At 51.0% G+C, this 18,794-nt stretch overlaps 1 protein-coding gene, 2 long non-coding RNA genes and 1 pseudogene across 10 annotated transcripts in view; 1 reads left to right on the top strand and 3 right to left on the bottom strand.

Annotated features, from left to right (window-relative positions):
* EHMT1 (euchromatic histone lysine methyltransferase 1) overlaps window positions 1-18,794 on the top strand; it is a 226,360-nt gene that overhangs the window by 172,233 nt on the left and 35,333 nt on the right. For all 8 annotated transcript variants that reach the window (XM_033238348.1, XM_033238346.1, XM_033238345.1 and 5 more), the window contains 3 exons: window positions 56-162; window positions 9,151-9,273; window positions 17,508-17,609. In XM_033238348.1, the coding sequence (XP_033094239.1) occupies window positions 56-162; window positions 9,151-9,273; window positions 17,508-17,609 (332 nt within the window). The remainder of the gene's footprint in view (window positions 1-55; window positions 163-9,150; window positions 9,274-17,507; window positions 17,610-18,794) is intronic.
* On the bottom strand, window positions 5,409-6,399 carry LOC117099443 (annotated as a pseudogene).
* Window positions 9,583-14,796, bottom strand: LOC117099073. Its single transcript, XR_004443682.1, has 3 exons — window positions 14,721-14,796; window positions 13,684-13,822; window positions 9,583-9,655 (listed from the first exon to the last, which is right to left on the bottom strand). It is a non-coding gene; the product is annotated as an uncharacterized LOC117099073 (long non-coding RNA).
* Window positions 14,836-16,253, bottom strand: LOC117099072. Its single transcript, XR_004443681.1, has 4 exons — window positions 16,157-16,253; window positions 15,836-15,959; window positions 15,642-15,732; window positions 14,836-14,943 (listed from the first exon to the last, which is right to left on the bottom strand). It is a non-coding gene; the product is annotated as an uncharacterized LOC117099072 (long non-coding RNA).

The raw sequence follows: 18,794 nt of genomic DNA, 5'->3' as shown, positions 1-18,794 counted from the left end.
AGCTGGAGTCTGTAGCTACATCTGAAATCATTAATAAAACTGTGTTTGTTCACAGTGGACGGAATTGACCCCAACTTCAAAATGGAGCACCAGAATAAGCGCTCCCCACTGCACGCCGCGGCGGAGGCTGGACACGTGGACATCTGCCACATGCTGGTTCAGGTTCGGTGGCACGGCGCCCTCCTAGGGCTCTTCACCTGCTCTCCTTTATTTTTATCAAAGCAAAATCATACCACGTTTTTGGTTCTTCCATAGAACTGTGGTTCTTCCATAGAACTGTGAAGCGGACACGGAATCAGCTTTTCTGCCCGAGTCCTGCAGGTGGATCAGTGCTTCCCACTGTTTCTTCCGGCATTTACCGCGGCCTTTGAGAAGAGCATGCTGCTGTTTGGCTGTTTCTTGATTTGCTTTCTTTGGTTTTGGTTTTGGTTCTTCACACTCATGACTTCCCCCTGGGGGAGCCAGGCACTCGCAGAGGCACGGACGCCCTTCCACAGCCCCATTGACTGGCTCCCATTTTGTTTAGATCAGATCATGTGTGCGTTTTCAAGCTGAACCGTGTCATCTACAGGCATGTTGTGTCTGTCGTTAATCAGTGGCTTGTGTTTCTGTTGGTTGAGTTGACTCTGCCTCCTGCTAATCTATTCTGAACCATCTGAACACTGCCCGCTTTCTCTGGGTTCAGACACACAACTCTGTTTGTCCCCCGTGACGTCCCTTCCCTGATGCCCGTGTTGGGTCTCCTGTTTCTCAGATGCCAGGTTTGAGTCTGGTGCGGTCTGACTTCTGATCCTTTGCATGTAACCTATTATTTGGAAACTTGAGAAACTTTCCTTGAACCCCACTGGTCTGAAGTTGCACCTCGTTGTAACATGGGTCTTTTTAGATCCACTAGGGCATTTGGTGCATGTGCTGTGCCCTTTCAGTGCAGAAATCCACACCTGTCAGTTCCAGGAGGATTTCCTGTGTGACTTCTGTGCCCGGGTCCTCTACCTGTCTCAGTTCTGTCCTGGGCCTCTCATAACTCAGGCGTGGAACCTTCTGGACCGATTTCGTGCCGTGGTCTGTTTTCTTGTCTTTTGGTTCTGCCTTCTAGGCAGCGTTCTCACCTTTAGCTTCCAGCTCCTGGGGGATTTTTAACATGTGTGGTCACATTTTCAAATCCCAAGAATTCCTTTCTGCTCTCGGATAGTTCCTCTTTCAGTAGTCTCTTGTTCTTCCTTAGTTCTCTGATGATATTATGGTTACTTTGAAGTTTTATGCTGCTCTGTTTGTTTTAGTTTTTCTTATCTAAAGGTTTTCCTCAAATGCCCGGTGATTCTTGTTTATATTTAAAGTAAAGTACTAAAAAGCCGGTGGTAGCTATTGCTTGCCGAGGGCTGTCAGCTGCAGGGTGATTTGCAGGCCTGGGTGTTTTGTTGGGGCCCCCGGGCCCCACTGTTTGGGATGGACCTGTGCCCTCGGACCGCACCTGTGTCTGCCTTTCTTAGGGCCGGGAAGGAGAGAGTGACGGGGCGCGCCGTCTGCTGTGCTCACACCCACCTGCTGTGCAGCTGCCTCAGTCTGTCCCCCGTTTCCAGAGTCGTAACTGATGGTGTTTTGTTACTATTTATCTGGAATGATTTTTCCCTCCTTTTATTCTTACCTTTTTCCCTCGTTTTTGGATGTATGTGTTTTAAACATAGAACTTGATTTTTATAAATTTAGTCCAACCATCTTGGTATTTTAGTAGGAACTTTTAGTCCTTTATATGTAATGTCTTATATTGTAGTTTTAATTTCTAGCTGTCTCAGTCCATTTTCTCTTGCTGTAACAGAATACTTGAGACCGAGTCATTTATAAAGAAAATAAATTTATTTCTCACAGTTCTGCAGGCTGGGAAGCCCAAGGTCGAGGGGCTGCCTCTGGTGACTTCTGGTGAGGCCCTTGAGCTGTTCCTGAACACAGCCAGGAACCGCACCAAGAGGGAGACACTCCAGCACAGCCTTGCTGTGGACCAGGCCGCCCACACGGGAGCAGGTCCATTCCTGGGGGCTGACCCTGCCTTTCAGAAAGGCGTGGTTCCATCTTCGCAGCCTCATCGCCTCTTAAAGGCCTGGCCTCCCAACCTCATTGGGGCCCCCAATCTCAATAAATAAATCGCATTCAGACCAGAGTGCCAGCCTTTTGAAGCCAGTACTTTTTGGTCGTTCTTCTTGCCGTCTTTTGAATTGATTTTTATTTTGATTGTGCCATTTCTCTTCTCTCTGTTAGTCTGGAAGTTACAAACTTTCCACTTTTTGCCTCAGTGGTTCCTCTCAGTCTCACGTGCAGACTTGACCTACCAAGGTCAGGACTGAATGAGATGGTGATGGGGGAGCCAAGCCTCGGCAGGGGGTGAGGGAGGGAGCAGCTGAGGTGAACTGGGGTCCAGTAAGCCAGGGGTTGGTGGGGGGCTCCTGGAGGCTGAGAGGAAAGTGTGTCGTGAGAAGGGCTGAGCCGAGGTAGGCACTGGGGGCCAGCTCCATGCAGGAGGAGCCGCGGAGGCTGCTGGGTATGTCAGGGAGAAGCAGGAAAGGATTCAGAGGCAGTGCGGTGGCCTCGGGACGAGTCATGTGGGCCGTGGTTCATGGTGAGACCATGAGGGAAGTGGCTGACCTGGTGGGAACAGGCTTATAGGAGGGGTTGAGGTCTGGGGCAACCGGGGGTCAGGGAGTGGGGGGTGGTCTTCTGGACACAGGCAGAGCTGGAGCGAGGGGTGGGCTGTTCAGGGCAGGAGTGATGCCAGGACATTCATAGTTGGGGCTCTGAGGAAGAGGAGGAGAGCGTGGTCTGGAAGAGGCAGGAGCTGGTGGTGTGGGGCTCGAGAGCAGATGCGGGTGGAGGGCCAGGCATCCGGCTGGGAGGCCTTACGAGGGGTGCGGCGTGGTTCTGGTCTGTTGCAGATGGACCTGAATGGGGACAAGTGTGCAGAGCCACGTGGGGGAACGGGCCCACGGGAACAAGGGCTATATGAGCGCTGCCCCGATGGCCACGAGCTGGGCGAGGCCATGAATGTGGCTGTGTTGAGCCCGTGAGGGTGGGCCGTGCGGAGCCTGTTCTCCATGCCCACTGCTGGCTGTGGAGGCTTCTTGAAGACATTCTTCCTGTGCCTGGAATCCCAGGTGGCTGGTGGTTTTCCTCAGATCATGGAAGGAATGATGCCACTGTCTTCCGACTTGCATTCTTCCTCTTGAGAAATTTGCTTGCCACTCCTTTGAAAGACACTGGTGTTCTCTTTGGCTTTCTTTTTTAAACATTAAAAAATTAAAAATATATATATGGTTGCATCATGCATACAGAAAAGTCCTTAAAATGTAAACATATGGTTAACAAATCATTCTACTACGGCCCTGATGTTCCTGCCCCCTCGAGACGCAGTGTTGCTGGCTCCCTGGACACCTGGTGGACACCTGAGTGCCCTCCCCGGGAGCAGCGGCTGTTTTGGTCTCACCGCCCCGCACGTGCCTCGCGCAGGAGGGTTCTGTTTGTTTGCGTCTAACCTTTATGCTGAGTTGTCTAGCGTGAGTTCCTTTGTGTCTGCTTCCGTCAGTCAGAAAAACAAGGGAGTGCAAAAACAGGACATGGCCGTGGGGCTGAGTGGCCTGGCCCTGCCGGGGCTCCCTGCTGACTGCCCGCGTTCTGTGCTTGCCTGAAACTCATCTTTGGGGAGGCTGAGTGAGGAGCACAGAGCTCTTCATTCTGTTTTATAGTTTCTTGTGAGTTTAGTGCTGTGAAATAAAATGATGTATTGGGAGGAAATCGAATCGTTATGTCCCTTGGTGCTGCTGTTCATCCAGTGCCTGGGGTCTGACCAGCCTGGAACCACTTCAGATTAAATTCTTAGCCTGATGTTTAATTTGATGACCCGCCCTGCAGAACTTACTGTTGCTGGTCTTAGAGGGATTTCTATTTTTTCTTCCCCTTAGAATCTAAGCGGTTTTCCTGAGATTCTCCAGGAAGAGAGCGATTGGCTTTATCTCTAGTTTGCCCTGAATCCAAGGGTGCTGTTTACCAGGGGTTCAGCATTTGCAGGGGTGTCTCACATCTCACACCCACTCTTTAGGCAGGCTCTGGCCACACCAGTGAGGGCCTGTGGCGTCATCTCCCTCAGGCTCCGATCTTGGCTGCGTGGCGTCATCTCTCCTGGGCTCTGGTCTCAGTCATGTCTTTGAGCCAGGTCTCCTGCAGCAGCACAGGAGAGGGGTGTGTTCACCCTGTGAGAGGGTCCCCCGGAACCAGAGGGGTTCATGTCTACCCATCCCTTCAAGAGGGTCCCCTAGAACCAGAGGTCCCACTTGGCTTGAGTCTCCCCAGGGCTCCCTGCCCCCACTGCAGCACAGGCACTCGGCCATGTGTGGCTGTGTGTATTAAAAGTGAAGACATGGCCGGGCGCAGTGGCTCACGCCTGTAATCCCTGCACTTTGGGAGGCTGAGGAGGGTGGATCACGAGGTCAGGAGATCAAGACCATCCTGGCTAACACAGTGAAACCTCATCTCTACTAAAGATACAAAAAATTAGCTGGGCGCAGTGGCGGGCGCTTGTAGTCCCAGCTACTCAGGAGGCTGAGGCAGGAGAATGGCATGAACCCAGGAGGCGCAGCTTGCAGAGAGCTCAGATCGCGCCACTGCAATCTAGCCTGAGCGACAGAGCGAGACTCTGTCTCCAAAAAAAAAAAAAAAAAAAAAAAAAAGTGAAGACACACCCTCAGTCACATGAGCTGTGCTTGGAGGGCTCAGTAGCCGTCTCGCCAGGGGCCACTGCCTTGAGTGCAGACAGAGAAATCCATCGTGCAGAAAGTGCTTCCCTGGCAGCCGACCTGGAGTCCACCCCAGCCTTTTGCCGGTGCTGGGGGCATCAGTGTTCTGGCTCCCAGACTGGGGAGGGGCTCTGAGGGTCAGTCACAGAGCCTCCTAGGTGTCTGAGCTGCCTCAAGTGCCCTGGGGCCTTTTCCCCACTGACTTGATCTGTGTTTTCGAACCTGTAGAGGCCGGAGCTGTGCCTCCATCTGCTGTGGATCCAGGGGCTGCTGCCCTCTCACCTGCTGCCCTTTGGTGTCCTGGTCCCTCGTGCTGTCGGGTTTCACGCTGTGTCTGCGGTTTCTGGAGAGTGCTGAGTGAGGCGCCACACGCTCCCATCCGAAGTCACCACAGACACTCATGTTTTCATCTGTCTGCTCTTCTGTCATCTCTCATTAAAAAAAAATGTTGTCAACTCCTTTACTGTTATCTCCCCCACGCCCCTACCAAGACCATGTAGGGTCCAGTCTTGATTCCCTAATCCCTTTTCCTGAAAAGGTGCTACCTCCTTCCCAGGCTGTATCTACCATTCGGTGACAGCTGCTGATGGATGGATGGGTGGTGGGCTGAGAAGAGGGGACTGGGAAGGGCTATTCCAGGCTCAGCCCTGCCCCCCACAGCCTTGCCTCTGAGTATAGGGGAAACAGAGGCATGACTGACCAGGACCAGGGTCGTGCCAGCTGGGCCATGGCCACACCACACGTTGGGTAGTCCAGTAAACACTGTGGACTCCCAGCAAGGCTGCTGCCTGGTGTTTCGAGGCTGCTGGGGTCGCAGACACCCGCCTGGCCTTGGCTCCCTGTCAACAAGCTGGGGTGGGAGCGGAAGGGAGGAGCGGTCCCTGTCCTAGGAGCCTCACAAGAGAGCAGCCAGCCTGGGCCAGGGGCCGCCAGGTCCCGAGGGTGACTGACTCAAACGTCATAGATGCTTTTGTCGGGTGGCATCCCCTGGAAGAGGGTGTCTAGATCCCAGAGCAGCACTGGGGGCCCTTGGGTTTCAGGGGCCACCCCCCAGTAGGCAGGGCTGGTTGATGGTGGACATTGGGGATAGGAGGTGGGTGGGGATGCCAAGGTCATTACCGCATTGGGAGTGTAGATAGGCAAGTAGGAGGTGGACAGCTGCCCACAGCGGGAGGCCCTGTGTGCTCCGCTGGACAGCCCCCCAGGAACTGAGGTGCCCTGCAGTAAGTGGAGAGGCCAGGCCCTAGGCTGGGGAGAGGGTCGAGGGCCCGATGGCTCCTGCCGGCAGTCTCCCCCTCCACTCTTGTGGGGCCAGTAAGGGGGCAGAGGGGCCACAGAGGCCTCTCAGAGAAGGGCAGGGGTGGGGTGGGCACTGCTTTCTCCCCACTGTACCCCAAACCTGCCTGCAGAAGCTGGACTGCTCTGTGGCACCAGCCCTGGCCGGGATGCCCCTTCCCAGAGTCCCCTAGCAGGGACTGGATGCTGAAGCAATTGCTGGGTGGTGGCAGATGACTGAGCGACTGTTAGAGCCGGCCATGCAACACGCAGGGGGGCCCAGGGCATTGGCAAAGGCTCCACCTGCACCCGCTTCTGCCTGTGCCTCAGCCGAGGTGAGGCTCATGCAGGTGTAGGGAGGTTGCAGATATAGGGGTCTTGCAGGTGAAGGGAGATTGCTGGTTTAGGGGGCCTTGCAGATGTGTAGGGCGGAAGCAGGTGTAGGGATCTTGTAGGCGAAGGGAGGTTGCAGGTGTAGGGGGCCTTGCAGGTTTAGGGGGCCTTGCAGGTATAGGGAGGGTGCAGGTGTAGGGGGCCTTGCAGGTGTAGGGAGGTTGCAGGGGTAGGGGGCCTTGCAAGTGTAGGGGCCTTGCAGGTTTTGGGGGCCTTGCAGGTGTAGGGATCTTGTAGGTGAAGGGAGGTTGCAGGGGTAGGGGGGCCTTGCAGGTGTAGGGAGGTTGCAGGTGTAGGGGCCTTGCAGGTTTTGGGGCCCTTGCAGGTGTAGGGAAGTTGCGGGTTTAGGGAGCCTTGCAGGTGTCTCTTCTCCCCTCGAAGACTGGGAGAGCCACTGTGCCTCCTGGGTTGCAGCCGGGAGTTGCTGCGGTCCCAATGCCTGGGAGGTGGACCACGATGGGTAGCCGTTGGCGGGGCGTGCGCGCGAGCCTGGGAAGGGCGCCGTCCGTCAGAGCCTCGCGGAGGGTGAGCGGCCGGCAGTTTCGGCCTTGGAGCCCCAGACTGTGTGGGACTTGGTCAGTGCCAGCCGCTCCGCTTGCAGTGAGGGTTTGGGGAGCGCGTGGAAGGCGGGTCCTGCTCCGCGTCTGCGTGGGGTCCAGGATGGAGCTGGATGTGGGGCGGGACCTGTTTCTTGGCACTGGCAGGTCTGTCTGGACACCGTTGGCCACCGCGCGGGTCTCGCTTTGACTCTTCCTTTTCTCCGCTGCTTTTCTCCACTCTTAGAGCTTTCTTGGACTTTGTCTCAGTGTCCCGTGTTTTCATGGGCGGGGTCGTTTCCTTCTGCTTACCCGGGTCCTGGGTGCGGTGCGGGTCTGTGAAGGCTCTGCGCTGGGGAGCTGGCAGGCCCCCGTTTCCTATGGGCCGCCATAGCCAAGCCCTCCTTCCTGGGAAAGGACCCCCATCCTCCCCTATGCTCCGCCTGAAGCCGTCAGCCCCTCCTGCCCTTGCAGACTCCGGTCTGTCACTCGGGTCTGTCTGCGCTGCCGCCCGCGCTGCCGGCCTGGTGCTGGTGCAGGGGCTTTGGATGCCAGCCTCTCCCTTGAGGGCGCACCCTTTCTTCTTTCACCAGGATTTTTGGGAGCTGGAGGAGCAGCCTCTGTGTGCTGAGGGTGCAGGCAGAGCCACAGCTCCTTTGCACAGCACGGGCCTCGCTCTCTACCTTGTTTTGTGTTTTTCAAGCTTACTATTTGTTAAAAATTAGCCGCTGTAGACTTCTGGCGCTACTTTACCTTCAGGTCTGGCAGCCGGATCTTGGCTTTGAGCTTTGGTGTTTGAGGTCAGCCTTGGATCACTGCGCCCGCTGTGAGCCTCTAGGCCTCAGCCTTTTGACCTCTGATCATTGCTCTGTGGACCCCGTGTTCTCTTCGGTGAAGCCCAGCTCGTTCTAGTCAGAGTCCCCTGAGCCTCTCACTGCCCCTCTGTTTTGTGTTTTTGTTTGTTTTTTTTAAACAGAGTTCACTCTTGTTGCTCAGGCTGGAGTGCCGGGTGCAATCTGGGCTCACTGCAACCTCTGCTTCCCAGGTTCAAGCAACTCTCCTGCCTCAGCCTGTCAGGTAGCTGGGATTACAGGCGCCCTCCACCACACCTGGCTAATTTTTGTATCTTTAGTAGAGACGGGGTTTCACCATGTTGGCCAGGCTGCTCTCAAACGCCTGACCTCAGGTGATCCACCTGCCTTGGCCTCCCAAAGTGCGGGGATTACAGGCGTGAGCCACTGCGCCCGGCTTCTCTGCCTGCCTTTGGCCTCCCAAAGTGCTGGGATGACAGGCATGAGCCGCCGTGCCTGGCCTCTGCCCCTCTTAGCCTTTAGAATTAGCCTCATTTTCCATATAGACCATTCTAGGGCTGTTTAAACATTCCTTATTTAATTGTGTTACTTTTGGTTTTTAATTACTAATGGTAAAAACAATACTATTTTCAACCTTTTTTCATAATAAATGTTTATTTTATAAATGAAATACTAGGTTTTTGTCATCTAAGAAGTTTTTCCTCATGGAGAAGAGGTTTCAACAGCCCAACAGCTGATTTGCTTTTAGCACACAACCAGTTTTAAAGTTGGGGGCTTCTTAAGTTTCAGACCAAGAAAAATTTACCTGTGTATACCTGCCGTTAATTGGTCTTTCAGTCTATGTATACCTGCCGGTTAATTGGTCTTTCCAGTTTCTCTGTTTATTCGGAAAAATGGAAACTTCTGGAATGCATGCTATTGGAAATCAGGATTTTCCATTTATTTTGGCGAGTACTAAATCAATGAGAGGGTGCTGTGTGTCCTGGCGGGGTGAACCGGCACCTGCCTCCTGCCTCCTCTCTGCTCAGGGGCCCCTCCCTCCCCTTCTTTGTCTGCTTTAGAAAGTTGTCACCATCCTCCTCATTTCTAAAGGTGTTGTCACACTCCTGTGCTATAAACATTTTCTATCAAATTACCTTAGAAGTGGAATGAAATCTAGCAGAAATATTCTGCTTAAAGGTTTGATACTAATAGAATAATTACATCTTTGAATACATATTTAGAAAACTCAGACATTGTTGGTCACTGAAACAGTACGGCTCTCTTTTTTTGAGTGTAGAAGCTTGTAAGTCGCTTCTCCCCAGGCGGTGGCTACCGTCACAGCCCTCCCATACACCTGAACTGTTGTTTCACTAGGCGGGCGCTAATATTGACACCTGCTCAGAAGACCAGAGGACCCCGTTGATGGAAGCAGCCGAAAACAACCATCTGGAAGCAGTGAAGTACCTCATCAAGGCCGGGGCCCTGGTGGATCCCAAGGTATGTTCATCTGTCAGAATCACTATCCTAGTGTGTGTGTAGATGTTTCTCAGAAAGCTGAGCAAGGGACATCCTCACTGACATCTCCAGGACTTGGGGCCTTCACACACCCAGTTGTCTAGAAATAGTTCCTTCATCTCACTTTGGTTACCTGGTTTATTATTAAAAACCACTAGTGAGTGCTCACGCTCTATAGAGCCTGACAACAGAGCTAATGAGGGGTTTGCTGTGCGGAAGGTGTTCGCCTTACAGTACGTCGTCTCACTGTGTCTTCAGCCCAGAGCAGTTAGGCAAGAAAAAGAAATCAAAGGCGTTCACATTGGAAAGGAAGAAGTAAAATTGTCTCTCTTCACAGATGACATGTTCTTATATGTAGAAAGCCCTAAAGAATATACAAAAAATATTGTTAGCTAACAAAACCAATTCAGCAAAATAGGATAAAATATTAACACAAAAAAATCAGTTGCGTTTCTATATCCTTCGAATGAAGTATTCAAAAAAGAAATTAAGAAAACAGTTTCATTTACAGTAACATCAAAAAGAATAAAATACTTAGGAGTAAGTTTAACCAAGAAGACAAAAGACTCGTAATTGTTAGTTGAAAACTAACAAACATTGCTGAAAGAAATTAAAGAAGACCTGAATAAATAGAAAGACATCCCATGTTCACAGATGAGAAGACTGAATGTGGTTAAAATGGCTGTAGTGTCCGTGGAGTCCTTACTAAAATCCTAACAGCCTTTTTTTTTTTTTTGAGACAGTCTTGCTCTGTCACCCAGGTTGGAGTACAGTGATGTGATCTCGGCCCACTGCATCCTCCACTTCCCAGGTTCAAGCAGTTCTCCTGACTCAGCCTCCCTAGTAGCTGGGATTACAGGCGCGTGCCACCGTACCTGGCTAATTTTTGGTATTTTTAGTAGAGACGGGGTTTCACCATATTGGCCTGGCTGGTCTCAAACTCCTGACCTTGAGTGATCCGCCCGCCTCGGCCTCCCATGGTGGTGGGATTATGAGTGTGAGCCACCATGCCTGGCGCTAACAGCTTTTTTTTTTTACAGATACAGAAAAACTCTAAAGTTTATACAGAGTCTCAAGAGACCCAGAGAAGCCAAACAATTTTGAAAAAGTTGGAGAACTCACACTTGCTGATTTCAAAACTTACTATATACAGCCACAGTAATGAAAACAGTGTGGGACTGGCATAAAGGCAGAAATAGAGACCAATGGAATAAAATAAAAAGCCCAGAAATAAACCATTGCATATATGGTCACTGATTTTTGGCAAAGTTACAAAGACCATTCAGTGGGGAAAAGATTGTCTTTTCAACAGATGGTGCTGAGACAGCTGGATGTCCACATCCAGAAGCGTGAGGTTGGATCCTCACTTAACACTGTCTTCAAAAATTAATGGAAAATGCAGCTGGGCGTGGTGGCTCACGCCTGTAATCCCAGCACGTTGGGAGGCCGAGACAGGTGGATCACCTGAGGTCAGGAACTCAAGACCAGTTTGTCCAACACTGTGAAACCCCGTCTACTAAAAATACAAAAAGTAGCTGGGTGTGGTGACGGGTGCCTATAATCTCAGCTACCTAGGAGGCTGAGGTAGGAGAATCAATTGAACCTGGAGGTGGAGGTTGCAGTGAGCTGAGATCACACCACTGCACTCCAACCTGGGTGACAAGATTGAAACTCTGTTTAAAAAAGAAAATGGAAAATGGATATGGATGAAAGGCCCATACTTAAGAGCTAACACCAGAACACTCTTGGAAAAAGACATGAGGGGAAAGCTTTATGACATTGGATTTGACGACGATTTCTTGGATACTATACAGAAGCATAATCAAAGAAATAGATAAACGTGATTAAAATTAAAAACGTTGGGCCCTGGGAAATGATGTGCAGCCGGAAAGGCAGCCACCCCCTCGCCCGTCATGCAGCGCACGTTCGCAGGGAACCTGGCACTAAACCGCCTGTAGATGACCTGTGTCTGGGTTGGGGTTTCATGTGTGGCAGAGCAGCTCCCTCACTGCGATCTGTTGAAAGTCAGCCCCTGACACAAGGGTTTGTAAAGATAATAAAAGATTTTAAAATGGAGAAAAATAAATAAACTTTTGTACATCAAAGATTACTATCAATGGAGTGAAAATAACACGTACAGAATGAGGAAATGTATTTGCAAATTCTCTAATAAGAGATTTTTATACAGAATATATAAAGAGGTTGTACATCTCAACAACAGCAGAAAATTAAACAACCAATTCAGAAATGGGCAAAGAAAGGGCTTGAATAGCCGTCTCTCTAAGGAAGGCCCACAAGGGCCAGTTCCCACATGAAAAGGTGTCCATTGGCCGGGCGCGGTGGCTCAAGCCTGTCATCCCAGCACTTTGGGAGGCCGAGACGGGCGGATCACGAGGTCAGGAGATCCAGACCATCCTGGCTAACACAGTGAAACCCCGTCTCTACTAAAAACTACAAAAAACTAGCCGGGCGAGGTGGCGAGCGCCTGTAGTCCCAGCTACTCGGGAGGCTGAGGCAGGAGAATGGCGTGAACCCGGGAGGCGGGGCTTGCAATGAGCTGAGATCCGGCCACTGCACTCCAGCCTGGGCAACAGAGCGAGACTCCGTCTCAAAAAAAAAAAAAAAAAAAAAAGAAAAGGTGTCCATCGTTACTAGCCACCAGGGAAGCCAACTCAGAGCTATGGTGAGACGCACCACAGAGGATGTGGCAATGTTGAGACTCCCACGCGTTGCTGGTGGGGATGTAAACACTGCAGCCATTGTGGAAGCCAGTCGTGGTTCGTCAGGTTGCTAAGCATAGGATGACCCTCTGGTCTGCAGCAACTCCACTCCGGAGAGCGTGCCCCCAACATGAAAACCAGGACCACAGACAGATCTTCATACAACATGGTTCCTGCCACGTTGTTCACAGTAGCCAAAGGACAGAAACAACCCAGATGTCTCAGCAGATGCCTGCGTCAGCGCGTTTGGTCCATCCACACGGTGGGATGTTAGTCAGAGAATTAATGAAATTCTGACATATGAACAGCACAGATGGACCTTGAGGACATTCTGCTGCAGGAAAGAAGCCAGACCCAAGGACAAATCCTGCACGACGTGACCGATAGATAGAAGCCATCTAGAGTAGCGAGATTCATAGAGACAGAAAGTAGACTGGGGATTCCCTGGGGCTGGGGATTTTGCCTCATGATTGTAGAGCTTTGTTTTGGGGTAATGAAAATGCTTTGGAAATAGTGGTGATTGTGAATGTGTTTAATGCCACAAAACTGCACAAAATGTTTAAAATGGCAAATTTTGTTATATATTATCATAACCACATTTAAATTCTTAGTCTTTCATACTAATATGCATTTTTTCCACCGAAAAAGTGATCACACTCCTCATAGTAATTCAACTCCTGCCTCATATCACATTAAACTTACTGTTTTCTGTTATTAAATATTATTCTGGGAAACATTACCTAAATGACTGTATCGATTTATGATACAATTTTATCTTTAGTCACATTTGAATATTTAATATTTATCTTATTTTCAATTTTTATTATAAACAGTGCTTCAGGAAACATTTTTGTAGTTAAATATTTGCACATTTGGCTTCTTTAGGACAGATTTCTGGCTGTAGAATTGCTAGATCAAAATAGGTAAACAATTGGGCAGGTTCAGTGGCTTGCTTCTGTAATGCTAGTGCTTTGGGAGGCTGAGGCAGAAGGATGGCTTGAGGTGAGGAGTTTGAGATCAGCCTGGACAACATAGTGAGACCCCATCTCGATAAGAAATGAAAAATTTACCTGTAATCCCAGCACTTTGGGAGGCCGAGACGGGTGGATCACGAGGTCAGGAGATCGAGACCATCCTGGCTAACACAGTGAAACCCCGTCTCTACCAAAAATACAAAAAACTAGCCAGGCGAGGTGGCGGGCGCCTGTAGTCCCAGCTACTTGGGAGGCTGAGGCAGGAGAATGGCGTGAACCCAGGAGGCGGAGCTTGCAGTGAGCTGAGATCCGGCCCCTGCACCCCAGCCTGGGCGACAGAGCAAGACTTCGTCTCAAAAAAAAAAGAAAAGAAAAGAAAAAGAAAAGAAATGAAAAATTAGCTGGGCGTGGTGGCATGTGCCTGTAGTCATAGTGCCTTGGGAGGCTGAGGCAGGAGCATCACTTGAGCCCAGGAGTTTGAGGCTACAGTGAGCTGCATTAGCGCCACTGCACTCTAGCCTGGGCGACAGAGTGAAACCCCATCTCTAAGAAAAAAAAGAAAGCTAGAGAAAAACAGCACATGACATCTAGACAGACAACGTCATGAAATATTACTGATTCTCATCTGAAACCATGGAGGCAGTTTTTATTGTGCTGAAAGAAGCAAAGCCAAAAAAAACGTGACCCCAGAATCCTACCTGCAGTAAAAGTGTCCTTCAGAGAATGGCGGTGAAACCAAACATGTTCCGGTACAAACAGCAAAAGGCAGATAAGCTTGCTTGGAATCCTGAAGCTTCCAGGAGGAAAACTTTGCCCTTTGGGACTGAATGAGGAACCCTGGATGGTGGATATGAAGACATTTTTCTTATTTAAATTTCCTAAATGTGTGAGGTCATTTAAACTCCAATAATGTCATAAGGTGGAGTTTATACATGTTTGGAAGTCTTCACTCAACACTGTTGACAGGTCCTTAGAGCATGTGACTTCTTCAAGCGTTGACACCAATTTACCACAGACTGATCTAAACAAGAGCAAAGTTCTTCTGCCATATTCCTGGTCACAAAAACATTAGCAAGCTTCTAAATCAAGACCAAGGTATTTCTAACATTAAACACTGAAATGCATGTGAGCTGTACAGACATTTAAGAAAGATTAATACAAACAAGATAAATGTTTATCCAATTATTCCAGGTCAGGGTTGCAAGTGGACAGAGCCTGTCCTGGCAACTCAGGTCACCTGGCGGGAAGCAGCCTGTGCCGGAGAAAAGCCACACAGACACGGGGAGGAGCTGCAAACTCCACAGACAGTGGCCCCGGCTGGGAATGGTTTTTGTTTGTTTGTTTATTTTTAACCTCATCAATGTTTTAACAAAACAGTGCTGAGTGAAACGATACTATTGAAGACCTGCTGTGAAATATAGGATAATAAGTACCCAAAGGAGGGCAGGGTGAAAGTGGAATCCCACTGTTGTAAAGGTATTTTATTGTGGGAGGTGGTAAAATATGAATTTAAGAAGACCAATAAAGACGAATATTGTAATCCCCAGAGAAAGTACCAAGAAAATAAAACAAATACAGCTTTTCAGGAAGAAAAACTAGTAGAGGAAATAAAATGTAATACTGAAAAATTGTGCAACTAAAATGCAGGAATAAAACCAGATGGGACAAATAGAAAACAGATAGCAGAGTGATGGACTCCAGCCTCACCCTGTCAGTAATTACTCTGCAGACTCACTGTCGTCTTAAAAGGCAGAGGTTTGTCTGATGACACAGAAAGCGAGAACCAGCTGTGCCTTCCTGCAGCGCTCCTGCTTCCAACACGAAGACCCCAGCCAGGCTGGCGAGACTGGAGAAGTGCGCATGCACGTGGCGAGCAGGTGACTCCCAGGCGAGGCAAATTACAAAGCCTGGAAGACCACAGAGGCCGTCTTTGTAATTCCAGCACGGGGAAGCGTCTTCTAAGACACAAAAAGCACAAAAATGATTGATAAAGTTAAGTGCATTAAAATTTAAGAATTTCTCTTCAAAAAGATGCCACAAAGGACACGAACAGACAGTCTAAATACTGGGGGAAGATTTTGCAATGCACTGGCCAAAGATTAATATCCAAAAATATAAAGAACTACAAATGAGGCCGGGCGCGGTGGCTCACGCCTGTAATCCCAGCACTTTGGGAGGCTGAGGTGAGTGAATCACGAGATCAGGAGATGGAGACCATCTTGGCTAACAGAGTGAAGCCCCATCTCTACTAGAAATGCAAAAAATTAGCTGGGCGTGGTGTTGGGCGCCTGTAGTCCCAGCTACTCGGGAGGCTGAGGCAGGAGAATGGCCTGAACCCGGGAGGTGGATTTTGCAGTGAGCTAAGATCGCGCCACTGCACTCCAACCTGGGCAACAGAGCGAGACTCTGTCTCAAAAAAATAAATAAATAAATAAATAAAATAATAAAGAACTACAAATGAAATTAAACCACACAGAAAAATGGGTAAAGAACATAAGTGTGCAGTTCCCAGAAGAGGAAATACATGTGTATGACCAACAAGCAGGTGAAAACACAGGACTGAGGGACCGTCTTAAACAGTCACTGAATTCCATACCACGTAATGCGTAGAAAAAACTGTCGGGGCGGGACACAGAGCAGCAGGCAGGGTCCTTACCTTTGAGGTGCGGGGACTGCAGGCTGCCCAGTGAGCAGGGCCTCACACCAGTAGGGTCTGTGATGTGTCTGCAGATGATATACACTGTGATCTAGAGAATTTAAAAGGGTGTAAAAACATCATTTATGGATATAGATAGTAAAGGTATTGAGATCCATGGGCACGATGAGTAACGATTTCAGGATAGTGATTACCTCTGGGGAGGAGGCAGGAGAAGAAACCAGACCGGCGCTGTGTGGGGTGTCCCTTGGGTGGGGGTGGGCTCCAGTGTCTTGAGCTTCTGTTTGTGTGCCTGCAGACCTCACAGCTAGCCAGTCACTGAACCTGACAGAAACCTTTCCTCACCGGCAGCCCCGCTCTTCGCCACCTTCTGTTCCCACGGGGTTCCCTTGGCTGACTCTCAATCCCCTCAACCCCCACTCTGCCGCTCCCAGCCCTGCCCTCCTCCTGCCTGGTGTCTCCCTCTCATGACAGCTGGCCTCCTTCACTAAGCTCCCTTTGCTGGCGTCTCTTACCTGCTTGATTAGGAAATGCTTGCCCAGGGTCTCTGCCAGGTGCACCTGCTTCTGTCCTGAATGCTGTGGCAGTCTTACAGCAGTTAAGGGATTGTCAGCCGCACTATTCCAGCGATTAAAGACACTTGAAAATGAAGGCAGACCTTTGAACAACCATGCATCATTTTGTATTCATGATAAAATCACGATTCTGAACACCGGTCGTGTGGGAATCGGGTGTGCTGGCTTTCCTTGAGGAAGGTGAGCATGCTGATTTAGCACCAGCTGGGTGAGCAGTGTGTGCAGTGGTGCCTGTGAAACTCTAGGACTGCTGCACTGACTCCACCGAGATAAGGGGAGAAAGGTAATGAAGGAACATGGTTACACGGAGACAGGAACGGGAGTAAAGCAAAGCAAACTCCTAAGGGAGAAAGTGGTGGGGCATGTCTGCGGGCCTGTGCAAGGAGCCTGTGTAAGGCGCATGGATGGCGCTGGGCGCCGTGGCACCGGCTCCCCCGTCTCTTCTGGAGCTTCCTGGGTCTGACCTCCAACCTTGCATGTCTTTTTTTCCCTTTGAGATGGTTTGATCAATGTGATCTATTTTGTCTCCTCGGGGAAACAGAGCTGAAAGGAAATGAGGAGGTGTTCCCAAGCTGGGCATGGTGGCTCACGCCTGTAATCCCAGCCCTGTAATCCCAGTTATGATGCCTGCGACTCCCAGACCAAGGTGGGAGGATCGCTTGGGGCCAGGAGTTCAAAGACAGCCTAGGCAGTATAGCCAGACCCTTTCTCTAGAAAAGAAAAAAATACGTTAGCCAGGCATGGTGGTGCACACCTGTAGTCCCGGCTCCGTGGGAGGCTGAGGCAGGAGGATCACTTGGGCATGGGAGTCAGAGGCTGCGGTGAGCTGTGATCGCACCACTGCACTCCAGCCTGGGCAACACAGCAAGACCCCGTCTCAAAAAGGAGAAAAGAAAAATCGTACCAGAAGCAAAGGAAGCAAGAGGAGGGGCAGAGCCTGTGGCATTTCCGGGGCCATGGGGTGGGCCTGGCCCTTTGTGTCCTACTTTTTGCCACCTGTTATTTTAAGTTCTGTGGTACGTGGACAACCATTACTGAATCATTCACACTGTCTTCACTGTGCCAGGCAGCCGGCCACTCACGGGGCCACAGGGGCTGCACACAGGGCTCGGACCTTGGCTGTTTCCTTGGGAAATGGCCCCATGGCCTCAGCCTGGGTTTCCTTGTCATTTGAGCAGGACAGTATCCCACCCCCATGGTGGGCACCAGGTTCTCCTGGATCCCACGCTCAGGGCTGGCACACCAGGATCAGAGGTGTGGATTCTTTGACTAAGTGGCGTTTCTGTTGCAGGACGCAGAGGGCTCTACCTGTTTGCACCTGGCTGCCAAGAAAGGCCACTATGAAGTGGTCCAGTACCTGCTTTCAAATGGACAGATGGACGTCAACTGTCAGGTACAGCCACCCCCTCCCCTTAGCAGCACACCGTGTGGACTGGCCAGGGGAAGTCACTGTTCTGCAGCTCCTGGTCCCATCTCCGTTCTCCACGGCGTCCCCTCCCATGCATGGAGCCAAGTTCAGGCCCTCCACGGCATCCCCTTCCACGCACAGAGCCAGCTCGGGCCCTCCAGCCTCCTCTTCCACACACAGGGCCAGCCCGGACCCTTCACAGCTTCCTCTTCCACACACACAGCCAGCTGGGACCCTCCACGGCGTCCCCTTCCACGCACAGGGCTAGCTCAAGCCCTTGGGCCCTGGAATGTCTTGTCCCCTCCCTGTCCTCTTCTGCCCTAGCCTGCTAGGGGCAGCCACACCAGATGCCCACACACCAGGGCAGCCTCTGCACTCTGTCTGGCTGGAGGCTCCTCCCTTGCTCTCCATCAGCGGTGTCTAGATGTCACCATTTGAGGGAGGTGTCACTGGCCTTCCTCCATGGCACCCATCTTCCTTCCTACTCACTGTCCGTCTCTTCCCCACAGCCAGTGCCACGGGGCAGGGTTTGCCCTGCTCACTGTCCATCTCTATCCCACAGCCGGCGCCACGGGGCAGGGTTTGCCGTGCATGTGCTGATCCACAGTGCCTCACACACAGTGGGCACCTGCCTCACGAGTGAATGACTGGGGAGACCAAAGGAGGGCAGGCTTTGAGGCTGCTCAGCACACATTGGGGGTCCCTCCTGCATGGACTCACAGCTCTGGGATAAGTGCCATCCTCACACTGTCTCTCACTCCTTCCTTCAGGAGGCTTGGTCCAAGTCTTTTTAGCCCAGTGGTTGCCCACCCAGTTGTTGACACCCAGCTTCTGTGCCCTCTTGGCCATGGCAGTGTCCCCATGGGCTGGAAGCAGCAGCGCCCATACTCTTGCCTTTGCCCTGAGCATCCAGAGGCTGGAGCCCCTGCCTGTTCACCACATCTGAAGCATCCCCTGACCTCTTCTCTCTGACATTGTACCCTCATCCGTTGAGCAGGGGGCTGGGCTCCGGGAGGCTGTGCTCTGCTGTCCCTGCTGTGTTCCCAATGCCTGTGGTGGTGCTGGCCGTCGACTGCAGGGGAGATGTAGCTTTAATCCTGGAGGCTGCTGTGTCTATGACAGCAGGATGTACAGGCTGACAACCGCAGGGGAAATGTAGCTTTAATTGTG

This window comes from Trachypithecus francoisi, unplaced genomic scaffold (genome assembly GCF_009764315.1).
Source record: "Trachypithecus francoisi isolate TF-2019V2 unplaced genomic scaffold, Tfra_2.0 Lachesis_group16, whole genome shotgun sequence".
In the NCBI taxonomy this organism is placed as follows: Eukaryota; Metazoa; Chordata; class Mammalia; order Primates; family Cercopithecidae; genus Trachypithecus; species Trachypithecus francoisi.
The sequence above is the reverse complement of the archived record's forward strand: the minus strand, read 5'-3'. Positions and strand labels throughout refer to the sequence as shown.